General features: G+C 39.0%; 1 protein-coding gene and 2 non-coding genes across 4 annotated transcripts in view; 2 read left to right on the forward strand and 1 right to left on the reverse strand.

The window, feature by feature from the left end:
* Positions 1 to 15,365, reverse strand: part of LOC106075489 (serine-rich adhesin for platelets-like) — a 68,197-nt gene that overhangs the window by 2,436 nt on the left and 50,396 nt on the right. The window contains exons 19-23 of one of the 2 annotated variants that reach the window (XM_056037245.1): positions 10,758 to 10,971; positions 10,320 to 10,413; positions 6,153 to 6,200; positions 3,454 to 4,185; positions 778 to 932 (exon numbers count right to left, since the gene is read on the reverse strand). In XM_056037245.1, coding sequence (XP_055893220.1) covers positions 778 to 932; positions 3,454 to 4,185; positions 6,153 to 6,200; positions 10,320 to 10,413; positions 10,758 to 10,971 — 1,243 coding nt within the window. Of the gene's footprint in view, positions 1 to 777; positions 933 to 3,417; positions 4,186 to 6,152; positions 6,201 to 10,319; positions 10,414 to 10,757; positions 10,972 to 15,365 lie in introns of both variants that reach the window. The other variant, XM_056037244.1, reaches the window with a different exon arrangement.
* Trnay-gua (transfer RNA tyrosine (anticodon GUA)) lies at positions 12,543 to 12,631 on the forward strand. Its single transcript is given in 2 exon segments — positions 12,543 to 12,579; positions 12,596 to 12,631. It is a non-coding gene; the product is annotated as a tRNA-Tyr (tRNA).
* On the forward strand, positions 14,356 to 14,444 carry Trnay-gua (transfer RNA tyrosine (anticodon GUA)). The gene is given in 2 exon segments: positions 14,356 to 14,392; positions 14,409 to 14,444. It is a non-coding gene; the product is annotated as a tRNA-Tyr (tRNA).

Genomic DNA, 15,365 nt, shown 5'->3' on the forward strand with positions numbered 1-15,365 from the left:
TTTTGAAGCAACGTCTGTATTGTATACGATAAGAAGATAGGATGAAGTATTTCAATCTCATGAGTAAAATCTATATGGAATGGATTAAATGAAAATGGAAAGGATTTGGGGACATTTTTTTTTTCTGTTTGAATTAAATTTTGTGTTGAGAGAAATTTTCTTTATTTTCCCCTACATTTTTAAAAAATTAATTAGTTTAAAAAAATCACGAGGACATCTTTAAATAAAACTAGACCCATAGACAAGTATATTGTAGGCCTATAGGTCTACTAGCAGTCTACCGTAACATACTTTTTTAGCCCTGTATCTGTTACAATGAAATTTTACGGCCCGCTCTCTATTTCCTTTTCTGACTGTCTGTCTCTCTTTTCACTCTCTGGAACCCCCATTTTGTTTTCTTTTAACTTGCGCATAGTAATTTCTCCGACATAGCCTTTTAACTTCTATTATCAGGACCCGCTACAAAATCCGCCCCCGATACATACACGCACTCATGTTACTTTTCTTTGGTTTCTCAATTCAATCTATGTTTCGACCGTAAAAAAAAAGAACCCGTGTACGAAATTTGATGCGGCAAATTAAGAAATCTAGTGATCAATCAGTAGTATATTCGCGTATATATAGCCTAGTAGATTCTTTATATTGTTCATATACGACTTCGTGATTAGGACTAAGAAGACAGCTTTAGTGATCCTTATGGAAATTTGTTGTGATTAGGCTACAATGACTCTTTTCTCATATAAAAACAACAACAACAACAGAAACATTCACATTTACCTTCTGAATAGATGAGGTCATTTCAACAATTTCACTTGCTGCTGGTCGAGTGGTCAAAATATTAACGGGGCATTGGCAGCCACAATACTGACCAACGGAGTGACTCGTGGATGTGATCTTTGTAGTTGAAATAGTGGCTGTAGTTGATGTAGTAGCTGGCGTGTATTAAAGACAAAAGTAGAGGTTAAAGAGACTATGTCGGTAGGGGATTTGCTGTCCTGTTCACTGTAGTGGATGCAGAAGTATTTATTGTGCTAGTAACTAGATGGAGCATTAGATGTGATAGTAAGTGATGTGACGTTAGATGAAGCTAGATCAAAGTATTGTGGCTTAGTTAAGGGACAGACACTTCAACAGGAGTCGACGAGAAGGTTGACGGTGGGACAGTATTTAATATTGTAGTAGATGTGGAAGTAGATGCTGACATGTCACTAACAAGACAAGTCGACGAAAGAGAAAAAAATATTGTTTTGTATGTAGAAGATATTGGATAGATTTGGACACAAGGTATTAGTAGAATATATAGGATAGATTTGGTAACAGGGTATTAGTAGAAAATATAGGATAGATTTGGTAACAGTGTATTAGTAGAAGATATAGGATAGATTTGGTAAAAAGGTATTAGTAGAATATGTAGGATAGATTTGGACACAAGGTATTAGTAGAATATATAGGATAGATTTGGTAACAGGGTATTAGTAGAAGATATAGGATAGATTTGGACACAAGGTATTAGTAGAATATATAAGATAGATTTGGTAACAAGGCATTAGTAGAAGATGTAGGATAGATTTGGACACAAGGTATTAGTAGAATATATAGGATAGATTTGGTAACAGGGTATTAGTAGAAGATATAGGATAGATTTGGACACAAGGTATTAGTAGAATATATAAGATAGATTTGGTAACAAGGCATTAGTAGAAGATGTAGGATAGATTTGGACACAAGGTATTAGTAGAATATATAAGATAGATTTGGTAACAGGGTATTAGTAGAAGATATAGGATAGATTTGGTAACAAGGTATTAGTAGAATATATAGGATAGATTTGGTAACAAGGTATTAGTAGAATATATAAGATAGATTTGGTAACAGGGTATTAGTAGAAGATATAGGATAGATTTGGTAACAAGGTATTAGTAGAATATATAGGATAGATTTGGTAACAATGTATTAGTAGAAGATATAGGATAGATTTGGTGACTAGGTACTAGTAGAAGATATAGGATAGATTTGGTAACAAGGCATTAGTAGAAGATATAGAGTAGATTTGGTAACAAGGCATTAGTAGAAGATATAGGATAGATTTGGTAACAATGTATTAGTAGAAGATATAGGATAGATTTGGACACAAGGCATTAGTAGAAGATATAGGATAGATTTGGTAACAAGGCATTAGTAGAAGATATAGGATAGATTTGGACACAAGGCATTAGTAGAAGATATAGGATAGATTTGGAAACAAGGTATAAGTAGAAGATATAGGATAGATTTGGACACAAGGCATTAGTAGAAAATATAGGATAGATTTGGTAACAAGGTATAAGTAGAAGATATAGGATAGATTTTGACACAAGGCATTAGTAGAAAATATAGGATAGATTTGGTAACAAGGTATAAGTAGAAGATATAGGATAGATTTGGTAACAAGGTATAAGTAGAAGATATAGGATAGATTTTGACACAAGGCATTAGTAGAAGATATAGGATTGATTTGGACACAAGGCATTAGTAGAAGATATAGGATTGATTTGGACACAAGGCATTAGTAGAAGATATAGGATTGATTTGGACACAAGGCATTAGTAGAAGATATAGGATAGATTTGGACACAAGACATTAGTAGAAGATATAGGATAGATTTGGTAACAAGGTATTAGTAGAAGATAGGATAGGGTTGACACAAGGCATTAGCAGAAGATAGGATAGGGTTGGACACAAGGCATAAGCAGAAGATAGGATAGGGTTGGACACAAGGCATTAGTAGAAGATAGGATAGGGTTGACACAAGGCATTAGCAGAAGATAGGATAGGGTTGGACACAAGGCATAAGCAGAAGATAGGATAGGGTTGGACACAAGGCATTAGCAGAAGATAGGATAGGGTTGGACACAAGGCATTAGCAGAAGATAGGATAGGGTTGGACACAAGGCATTAGCAGAAGATAGGATAGGGTTGGACACAAGGCATTAGCAGAAAATATAGGATTAGGGTTGGACACAAGGCATTAGCAGAAAATATAGGATTAGGGTTGGACACAAGGCATTAGCAGAAAATATAGGATTAGGGTTGGACACAAGGCATTAGCAGAAAATATAGGATTAGGGTTGGACACAAGGCATTAGCAGAAAATATAGGATTAGGGTTGGACACAAGGCATTAGCAGAAAATATAGGATTAGGGTTGGACACAAGGCATTAGCAGAAAATATAGGATTAGGGTTGGACACAAGGCATTAGCAGAAAATATAGGATTAGGGTTGGACACAAGGCATTAGCAGAAAATATAGGATTAGGGTTGGACACAAGGCATTAGCAGAAAATATAGGATTAGGGTTGGACACAAGGCATTAGCAGAAAATATAGGATTAGGGTTGGACACAAGGCATTAGCAGAAAATATAGGATTAGGGTTGGACCTGATGTGATAAATGCTGATAGGTTAGAACCCGTACTCGTTAGTATCGCAGTTGATGTGCTAGAAACATCTGTTCTCGCGGATGCAGTTGAAATGCTGAAAAGTGCATCGCTACTGCTCAGCTTAGAACTTGTGGCGGTGCCTGATGCAGTCAAAGTGCCAGACGTAGCCAAGGTGTCAGAAGCAGCCAAAATGTAAGACGTAGCCAGAGTGTCAGACGCAGGTCGTGTGCCTGACGTAGTCAAGGTGTCAGATGTAGCTAAAGAGTTAAAAGTTGTTATAAGGTCAGACGTAGCCAAGGTGTCTGACGCAGTTAAAGTGCCAGGTGTAGCCAATGTGTCCGACGTAGCCAAAAAGTTAAACGTTGCCAAAGAGTCAGACATAGCCAATGTGTCAGAAGTAGTTAATGTGCCAGATGTAGTCAATGTGTCAGATGTAGCCAAAGATGTAAACATAGCCAATGTGTTTAATGTAACCAAGGTACCAGAAGAACCCAAGGCTGTTTGACTGTCCAGAGAATATATCTCAGCTGTATTAGTGCTATCCCAGAAGAGTGTATTGCTTGTAGTCAAAGCCGGATTTGTTAATTCAGAAAGACTGTACACCGCCACTGATGTAGCATCACTGTTTGTGCTAAGCTCTGAATAAATTGGGCTAAATGGTGTAGTGATATACTGGTCATAGCTAGATGCCTGTGGTGCCAGGCTGGAGTAGGAGCTGGCAAGCGTGTCATAGTCTATTGATGTGACACTATCCAAGGACGTAGTTTCTATTTAAAAAAAAAAGAAATATAGGAAAACAAAATTAAAATGTCGCAGATGACGAATGAAGTACACAGTCAAAATATTATGCATTATTCCTGCTACCATATTAAATCTTGAACAAGCCATGAAGAAACTGATGAAGTTTTTGTGCTTAAATTATAGTCGAAATATAAAACTGACAATGTTTAGTGTTACTTAGAATATCAATTCCATGGACGAATCTAGAAAGTATATACGACTCCGAGAATAAAATAGTGATAATTTTAGTTCAGTAATCAAGTCTCATGATCTTTTTGGGTTATCTAAAATTGCTTTGCAGCATAAAGACAGCGTGTCCATTGATAATGGATATAAATTATTCCCTATTCCGATATATAGCTGAATACTGGACCTCAATGGTAAAAAAATAGATCTATGATTGAACTAGTATGGTGACCAATCTTGACTGAAGTTTTGTGGATGGTTTCTTAACTAGTTCTGACATTTTTTGATGATTCTGACAATGATCTCCAGACATTTGGCAAGCAACATCAAGCTGGTGGAAGCTAACCAATGCACATCAAGCTGGTGGAAGCTAACCAATGCACATCAAGCTGGTGGAAGCTAACCAATGCACATCAAACTGGTGGAAGCTAACCAATGCACATCAAACTGGTGGAAGCTAACCAATGCACATCAAGCTGGTGGAAGCTAACCAATGCACATCAAACTGGTGGAAGCTAACCAATGCACATCAAACTGGTGGAAGCTAACCAATGCACATCAAACTGGTGGAAGCTAACCAATGCACATCAAACTGGTGGAAGCTAACCAATGCACATCAAACTGGTGGAAGCTAACCAATGCACATCAAGCTGGTGGAAGCTAACCAATGCAAATCAAACTGGTGGAAGCTAACCAATGCACATCAAACTGGTGGAAGCTAACCAATGCACATAAAAATGGTGGAAGCTAACCAATGCACATCAAACTGGTGGAAGCTAACCAATGCAAATCAAACTGGTGGAAGCTAACCAATGCACATCAAACTGGTGGAAGCTAACCAATGCACATCAAACTGGTGGAAGCTAACCAATGCACATCAAACTGGTGGAAGCTAACCAATGCACATCAAACTGGTGGAAGCTAACCAATGCACATCAAGCTGGTGGAAGCTAACCAATGCACATCAAGCTGGTGGAAGCTAACCAATGCAAATCAAACTCGAGGCTAAGCGACACACATCAGACTAATTGACTCCTCGGTAAGGATGGCTGCCTGGTCGTGCGGTTTGCGCGCTGGACTGTCGTTCAGATTTATCGATGGTCCAGGGTTCAAACCCTGCCCGCTCCCATCCCCCGTCGTCCTGCGGGAGGTTTGGACTAGGAAGTAATTATCTTCAACTCTGAAGTAACATCCGAAACATGTAAAACATTTTACAAACAAACAAACATTTTACAACACATGTGAATGGTGACGTGACACATCAAGCTGATGGACTCTGTAACACACATCCAACACCAAACCAATAGACTCTAAGCAACACACAACAAACTGATGGACTCTTAAGTAACACACATCCAACACCAAACCAATAGACTCTAAGCAACACACATCAAACTGATGGACTCTTAAGTAACACACATCCAACACCAAAACAATAGACTCTAAGCAACACACATCAAACTGATGGACTCTAAGTAAGCAACATACGTGACACATCAAAATGATGGACTCTAAAAAACACACATCAAACTGATGCACTACAAGATTGACAGATGCAAACAAAAAACAAATCTCTTAGGGTGCTACATCCACAGAAAGAAAAATGTACCTCGAACTAAATGAACAGACAAATACTAATGTCAAAGGGATGTCTCTGTGATAGATGATAGGAATAACATTAGAGGAAGTGACGTGGCATATGGGATGTAGCAGTGATTCGCTAGTAACCAGGAAGGGGGAGATAAGAGTGCTTAGCTGTATGACTTACCTGGAGGTAATGCGCAATCTTCATTGTCCATTCCGTCTTTGTCCACATCTGAACAAAAAATAAATTGTAAACCTTATATTCTCGCTTTTTTTTTTTACGCTTTTGTATAGTTATACACTTAGGCCTACATTCAGTAATGCCCAACCCTTTTCGGCCTCGTGGCCTTTTATATCCCAGACACGTGTCTCACTGGACGAAACACCGTTGGAACCGTGCGGCAACATTAGGCACTGTGGACAGATAACATTAGGCACTGTGGACATGACATTAGGCACTTTGGACAGATAAAATAGGCACTGTGGACAGATAACATTAGGCACTGTGGACATGACATTAGGCACTTTGGACAGATAAAATAGGCACTGTGGACAGATAACATTAGGCACTGTGGACATGACATTAGGCACTTTGGACAGATAAAATAGGCACTGTGGACAGATAACATTAGGCACTGTGGACATAACATTAGGCACTTTGGACAGGTAACACTAGGACAGGTAAAATAACAACAGATAACATTGGGCACTGTAGACAGATACTTCCAAGGACCGAATAGTCCCACGTCATGGGCCGGACATGACCCGCGGGAGCGTAGTGTGGTCATTCCAACGACCAAACAAAACAATTTCATATTAAATAAGCATGGAGATATGTTTGTTTGAAAAAAAATAGCACAAATGACATGGTCATTACAATTTGAAACTGTTTTTAGTTTTTAGGGTAAAGATACAATTGCGATTTTAAAGTCTGCATTTTACTTGAATAAGACTTGAAGCAAATATTGACTAAAATTTATGTATATATATATATATATATATATATATATATATATATATATATATATATATATATATATATATATATATATATATATATATATATATATATATATATATACCACTAGCGGATCCAGAACTTTGGAGTGGGGGGGGCGATTTTTTTCCAAACCCTAACCCTAACACCCAGTAAACCCTAACCCTACGCATAAACGTGCATACAGCGCGCGCGCGCGCACACACACGCACACACACACACATATATATGTATATATATATATATATATATATATATATAAATATGAGAATAAAAAAAAGCAGCATATCTCAACCTTCGGCGAAAAACAAAACAACTGGGGCAGCGCTATAAGGTTCTCTGGTGAAGTTCGGGGCGAAGCCCCGACGCCATAAGCGTTTTCTTGCTTTTTTCACTGCAGAAACGCATTCTCCTGACAAGTACAGCTCATTATTCATCAATGGAGTTCGGGGCGAAGCCCCGACGCCAAAAGCGTTTTCTTGCATTCTTCATTGCAGAAACGCATTCTCCTGACATCTACAACTCATTACCCATAAATGAAGTTCGGGGCGAAGCCCCGACGCCAAAAGCGTTTTCTTGCATTCTTCATTGCAGAAACGCATTCTCCTGACATCTACAACTCATTACCCATAAATGAAGTTCGGGGCGAAGCCCCGACGCCAAAAGCGTTTTCTTGCATTCTTCACTGCAGAAACGCATTCTCCTGACCTGAAGCTCATTATTCATACTATTAAAAAACGACCTTTCGAATAATGTTGTACTTGAAAAATATTCTAATTTGAATTTATAGACCCATAATACATTGCAAATAAAACCGATTTGTTCCTTGAAAAGATAGGATACCCCACGTATTTAGATTTTTGCTTTGAGGATCGCCGCCGAAAAAAAACTTATTCGATAAATAGTATTTGGGAAAATTGTGAGTTATAGTCCCAAATTTATTTAGCTAGAAAAATATCAGATTGAGTAAAGGTTGGGAAAAGGTGACTATGAAAAAGTTTAGAACTCATCTCAATCATGACTCTTATACTGAAAAATTTCGTTTGAATTCTAACTTTTCCAATGCAAAGTCTTTCTTAAAATACTTATGATAACTTCATGTGAAATTACAAAAACTCTGTCTGGAAATGGGAATGGCGGTAGAGTGAAAACGATTAATCCTCGCTCCTTTACTAATGTCTGCTAAAGATTGCATTTGGCATTAAAGAATAGATATGGGGCGACTCGATATAAGAATTTAATTTATAGTATATATAAATTATATTAGTGACAGATTTTTTTAATTTTGTAATTTCTTAACTATAATACAAAAAGAAAAAGTATTGATTTGTCCGATGGGGGAAATGCAATTGCATGTATCGCCCCTCCCACCTGGTACAACCCTTTTTCATTTAAATTTTCTAATGATACAATTTGAGATTAGAGTGTGGTACGACATATTTACAATGGGTCACATATCAATACGTAGTTCATATTATATAGATATTCAACTAATTTTATTCACAAACTATGATTCTCCACAAAAATAGGACCGCCCCCCCCAGCACTCAGAGGGCTAGAGTGGGGAGGGCAGTACATGCAATCGCCCCCCCCCTCACCCCACCGAATCGGCCAAAATACCAGAAAGGGAGCGACATAATATAAAATTTATATATTAATTCAACTAATTTTGTTCACAAACTATGATTTCTCAATAAAAACGGACCGCCCCCCCCCCACTCAAAGGGCTTAGGTGGGAAGGGCAGAAGAGGTATTCGTCCCCTCCCCCCACCAATCGGCAAACAGGGAACGACATAAAATAAAGATCGGTTAAAATATCAATAACAAGTTACAAGGATATAGATATTTAATTGATTTTGTTAGCAGGCTGTGATTTCTACCAATAAATTGGACCGCCCCCCCCACTCGAAAGTTAAGGGGCGGGGGGGGGGCGGAATTGATACCATCGCCCCCTCCCGACCCCACCAGATCGGCCAACATACTAGAGGGGGGGGGGCGAAATAATCTAAAAATAGGTTGAAATATAAATAATTAGTATATATTTTTAACATAAGTAATAAATTCGTATACAAATTGTGTGAATCCTATACTAAAGTTCGTCCGCTCCCCCCCCCCCTTCGGGGGGGGGGGGGTCGGCCGAGTGGGGGGGGCGATCGCCCCTACCGCCCCCCCCCTGGATCCGCCAGTGATATATACTTAGTTCTAGATATTAATATACAAATATCTGCACTAAAGCTCTGACATTGATGACAGTATGCACAATTAAAGAGATACCAAAGAATAAGATGTTCTTAGGGGAAATTAACAACGTAGTCTTCCTAGTTGTCGACAATTTTAAAATGTCAAATTGAACACACCATTCTAGGATCTACGAAATGTCTTTAAGAAATCTCATCAGTTTTAAGAACATTCCTATCGGAATCTATGAATGGTATCCTCAGAGCATGCTGTGCCACATTGCTACTAATGGCCAGAAAACAAACTTAGACATAGGCCTAGTTGACTAGATACTACCTTGAGGTGTGGCATTTAGAATACAAGTTGACTAGATACTACCTTGAGGTGTGGCATTTAGAATACAAGTTGACTAGATACTACCTTGAGGTGTGGCATTTAGAATACAAGTTGACTAGATACTACCTTGAGGTGTGGCATTTAGAATACAAGTTGACTAGATACTACCTTGAGGTGTGGCATTTAGAATACTAGTTGACTAGATACTACCTTGAGGTGTGGCATTTAGAATACAAGTTGACTAGATACTACCTTGAGGTGTGGCATTTAGAATACAAGTTGACTAGATACTACCTTGAGGTGTGGCATTTAGAATACAAGTTGACTAGATACTACCTTGAGGTGTGGCATTTAGAATACAAGTTGACTAGATACTACCTTGAGGTGTGGCATTTAGAATACTAGTTGACTAGATACTACCTTGAGGTGTGGCATTTAGAATACAAGTTGACTAGATACTACCTTGAGGTGTGGCATTTAGAATACAAGTTGACTAGATACTACCTTGAGGTGTGGTATTTAGAATACAAGTTGACTAGATACTACCTTGAGGTGTGGCATTTAGAATACAAGTTGACTAGATACTACCTTGAGGTGTGGCATTTAGAATAGAAGTTGACTAGATACTACCTTGAGGTGTGGCATTTAGAATACAAGTTGACTAGATACTACCTTGAGGTGTGGCATTTAGAATACAAGTTGACTAGATACTACCTTGAGGTGTGGCATTTAGAATACAAGTTGACTAGATACTACCTTGAGGTGTGGCATTTAGAATACAAGTTGACTAGATACTACCTTGAGGCGTGGCATTTAGAATACAAGTTGAATCGATATTACCTTGAGGTGTGGCGATACAAGGCTCCTCATCCACAACACCATCACAGTCGTTATCCACGTTGTCACCTGGGGATGATTTGGTCACCTGACAGACCTGCGAGAACAAAATGACACGCCCAGCTGTCAATCACAAGGTATTACTACCAACTTTAAACCCAGAGCCTAAACATTTAATGTATATCAGTGATGGTCAAACCACCGCCTTTTTAATTAACAAAACAAACAAAATAATTGGTAAAAATATTTGTAATCGCACAGATTTATTATTGATAGTCAAGATCTATAACATTTTTAATTACAAGACTGATCCAAACCCATTGATACCACTTCTATAAATATATATAAAAGCATTCCTTAATGTTTTTTCTTGTTTGAAATAAAGTTGGTCATTTTTGAAATGTTTCTATTATCAGAGTCAGGTCTTAAGTAACAGATTACCTTGTTGACTTTGTTCATGCCAAAGGCCAGTGGGTACAGGTATGTTGCAAATTTACTGTTGGAGTACACCTGTCCACCAAATGGGAAGCTCATATTGTTCTCTACACTCACAAAGAAATCTGTTACGGCCAAGATTCCATAACCCGCTTGTAAGTCGTCAAAGTAGGTCATGTTGACGCCTCTGTTGTTGATCTCTAAGGTATTTGCATTGAACCTTGAAGCAGGGAACACCACAAATCATAAGTGTAATGTTTGATCTATATAGAATCAATGATTTTTTAATTAATTTTTCAGCACTAGTATGCAATAGGTAGACACATATTTATGACAAGCACAGGGCAGACCTATTATACAGTAACCGGTTTAGATTCTAATCTGTTCTAGACATGATCAGGGGCGGACTGAGTATCAAAATCAGCCCGGGAATTTCTATACAATTCGGTCCATAAATACGGAGGAAATGCTCCCGTCGCATCAGCGTGGCATCTCCGTGGAAACGTCCGTCCGGGGAAGCGGAAAGGCTAAGTACGTGAGCAAACACGGCTCCCAGTGAGCTACCACTGTATGCTCTAGCGAGTGTACCTGCACGTGGTGGGGATGTAAAAAAGGCTTGCTAACCAGTCCGAAACCCACCGCATCGTTCCCCAACGGGTGCCATACGGGCGGTGACTAACCAGTCCGAAAACCCATTGCGTCGTTCCCCAACGGGTGCCATACGGGCGGTGATGGCTCCCTTACGGGGGCAGTGGAACATTATAGGCATATGGAGGGCCCCCCGTGGGCTCGGCCTCCAGCCTCGTAGAGGAAGGAGGTACCCACTGTGTTGACTTAAGGAACCGTGTCCCATGAAGAAACGGATGTGATTAAATGATCACCTGCTTGAGGATACTCCAAACAGAGGAGTTGGTGAAGAGCCGATTCCTCATCCTTGCCACGGGATAAAATCCTTTCCCGGGTCACATGGCTCATAATTGAACATCTCAACGGCCCATAAATATATCATATGATGGGTATCCAATTCTAGGCATATCCCCTCAATCATTAGGTTAAGTTTGATGATGTATCGATAACTGTACACGTGCAAACAGCGGATTCTATATCTTTATAAAAAATATAGACTTTCTGTTGGGTTTTAATCGTGATAGTCTAAAAGTAGCACTGTCTCGGATGTAGGCTATTACATTAATTTGGAAAATGTGTTAAGATTAAATTAGTTTTACAATGTCGAGTCTGTAAAAGATTATTTTTTGAAACGCTACTCAAATGGGTCACTTTTATAAGAGAATGTTATAAAAAATTGTAAACAATTTCATACGTGTCATGGTGATCCTTACAGTGGCCCTACTGGCCGATTTAAGACCCGCCCACGGCATTTGCCCGAATGCCCTTATAGCCAGTCCGCCCCTGGACATGATAGAAAACTCGCATGATAACATGTCATTGGGCAGTGTCACATATTATTGAGCGTGTTTATTGTGTTAAATTGTTTTAAAAACATCAGTCTATATGAAATACCTTCATTGTGACCATATCTTTACTTATACCGTCATTTGGATGAAGATATTTGGTCACATGAAAAAACGTAAGGGAGGTAATCTATGGATTTAGATTTTCTTAAGCTGCGTAGCTTTTAACTAGATCTTAATCTAAGGTAGTAGCTGGGTTATTTATGGCTGGTTAGGCCATACATCTATTTATAGTTTGGCCGAAGTGTCATTAGGGCTTTTGGACAGGTAGATTGAATTGATGTATCTTGACCTAGTTCTTAATAAATAGAATTGACATCCCGTGATAGCTCAGTTGGTAGAGCGGAGGACTGTAGTCGAAATTGAATTGAAATCCTTAGGTCGCTGGTTCGAATCCGGCTCGCGGGACACTTTTTTTATAAAATATTTTTTTACATACATTAAATAAGCCAGTACTGCACCTGATTTTTTTTTTTACATGCAGTCATATTAAGTGCACTTACATAATTTTATTTATACTTATACTAAGCTGTGAGGCTGGCCCCTACCGAAAAAAAGAGGAGTTTTTTTTTTAAGGACAAAAGATTTGTTGAATTTACATGTAGTTATAAATTCGCATTTAAGTATTATTAAAGTAAAAATGCTATTATGGCCAATGTAAAAAACAAATACGTGATGTGACATCGTTTCCTCCTCTAAGTAAGACCTTGCATATTGTTTTCGCGAAATTTGCCTGCTAAAAAAAATCCATTGACGAACGTTCATATAAATAAAATATTCAAAACGTCTTTGGTAATGCTATAATAGTATATAGTCGTCTTTGTAACGTCCGAACGGTCAATTTCTACCCAGTGACGTACCACCATTCTGTTGACATATTTTGCTTCTACCAGGTGCTTCGCTGAGCACTAGGATGATCTGATGATGGCCAAGCCCCTTACATGCTCTTCTGCCTTGAATGACTAACAGTTTCGGCCCACCCTAAAATGTATTTGTCCTGCGTTGTAGACTCCAGCCTAGGAGCTCAGAATGCAGGAAAACGATAGCTGGCAAAGCTCTGCAGCGCAAAGCTAACAGTGCTCTCCCAGATACCTAAATTTCTTCGTTCTCATCTTTATGTTGGAGCGTTCATATGACTAGACCAATATATAAGATGAACCGCGCAGTGATTTCCAGAATCAGGCAGCTCTCCATGTAGTTTTCTTTCTATTGGGGTGTTTTGGGGCCAGTGTCTTATACGGGTCTCTTGGTAAAGAGAGCAGTTTTGGAGGACATGGTCAGCATTCTTTGATGACACTCCACGTGGGCAGATTTCACTGGTTCCATTTTTGAGCTTCCGGTACATATGTTGTCTCATTCTGTTGTTTCCGGTTCTGTTGTGTCTAGTAAAAGTCACTGGTAAAGCTTGAGAAACACTGATCTACGGTTAAGTACTAAACTAATCATTCACCGACAATTGGTTCACAGGCAACTTGTTCACCGACAACTGGTTCACATGCAACTTGTTCACCGACAACTGGTTCACAGGCAACTTGTTGTAAAATGTTTGTAAAATGTTTTACATGTTTCGGATGTTCCTTCAGAGTTGAAGATAATTACTTCCTAGTCCAAACCTCCCGCAGGACGACGGGGGATGGGAGCGGGCAGGGTTTGAACCCTCGACCATCGATAAATGTGAACGACAGTCCAGCGCGCAAACCGCACGACCAGGCAGCCATCCTTGTTCACCGACAACTGGTTCACAGGCAACTTGTTCACCGACAACTGGTTCACAGGCAACTTGTTCACCGACAACTGGTTCAGGATACTAACATGTTATTAATATTCTCGTCCCGTGTTTAATTTGTTTACATTAAAAGTAGGCTACATACAGGGGATTGATACATTTTACTTTTTGTTTCTATTATTGAAAAAATAATAATTTCTAGATGGACACAAGACTGGGCCTAATCAGAGTTTCTTGTTAATTTTTCTAAAGTATGTCGGCTGAACGAATAGTCTGTGAACGATTGGTTGTGTTCCCCTATTCCCGAAGTATCCCGACACCTTCTGTATATGGGTCACGGAGGTCAAGAGTATCCACACACGGGTGTTTTGTTTCAGTTCATTGAGCTTTTTACTCATTAACGCATCCCGTGATAGCTCAGTTGGTAGAGCGGAGGACTGTAGTTGGCAATAAATTGAAATCCTTAGGTCGCTGGTTCGAATCCGGCTCGCGGGAGTTTTTTTTTTTTTTACCACTCTATAGTTTTTTTTTATGTACTTGATTGACTTCTTCCTATTCAACCACTGGAGTCAGTGACAACCATTTCTATCATCTAGGTTGAGAAAAAGTGCAGTTTGAAAGCTTGACTCAGCATTTCTTAACCTCTTATTGTGACTGCTGAACCAGGAATAATTTGGCTACATTTGCCCAGGTATTTATCTCATTTCTGTGAGATGATCCATAGTCGCTTGAAGTCGACTGAAGAAAGTCATAGACAATAGATTGGGCATGTAGCTGGAGCTGGAGCATGTGCAAATAGCTGGAACCAGTGTAAATATAAGGAGCCTGTGTGAATATATGGAGCCAGTGTAAATATATGGAGCCTGTGTGTATATAAGGAGCCTGTGTGAATATAAGGAGCCTGTGTGAATATAAGGATCCGTGTGAATATAAGGAGCCTGTGTGAATATGAGTCTGTTTGAATATAAGGAGCCTTTGTGAATATAAGGAACCTGTGGTGAATATATGGAGCCTGTGTGAATATAAGGAACCTGTGTGAATATATGAAGCCTGTGTGAATATATGGAGCCTGTGTGAATATATGGAGCCTGTGTGAATATATAGAGCCTGTGTGAATATTTGGAGCCTGTTTGAATATAAGGAACCTGTGTGAATATAAGGAACCTGTGTGAATTGCTTTTTCTTTTTTTTGTTGCTCTTATTACTTCCACTAATTATCTAATGTCTCCAGCGAGTCTCGAGCCAGTAATTAATGCGGTACCCCACGCAAGGTTCTGTCCATCGTTTGCGTCTCCCAAGGGCATTTGATAGGCTCCATTCTATTAGGTCATATATTTAATCTAAACAAAAGTATGACTCTAGCAGTATTGATCAAGAGTTATTTCAATTTGGTTAAATCGATATCAGAAGGAAAGT

Source organism: Biomphalaria glabrata, chromosome 8, assembly GCF_947242115.1.
Source record: "Biomphalaria glabrata chromosome 8, xgBioGlab47.1, whole genome shotgun sequence".
NCBI classification, from domain to species: Eukaryota; Metazoa; Mollusca; class Gastropoda; family Planorbidae; genus Biomphalaria; species Biomphalaria glabrata.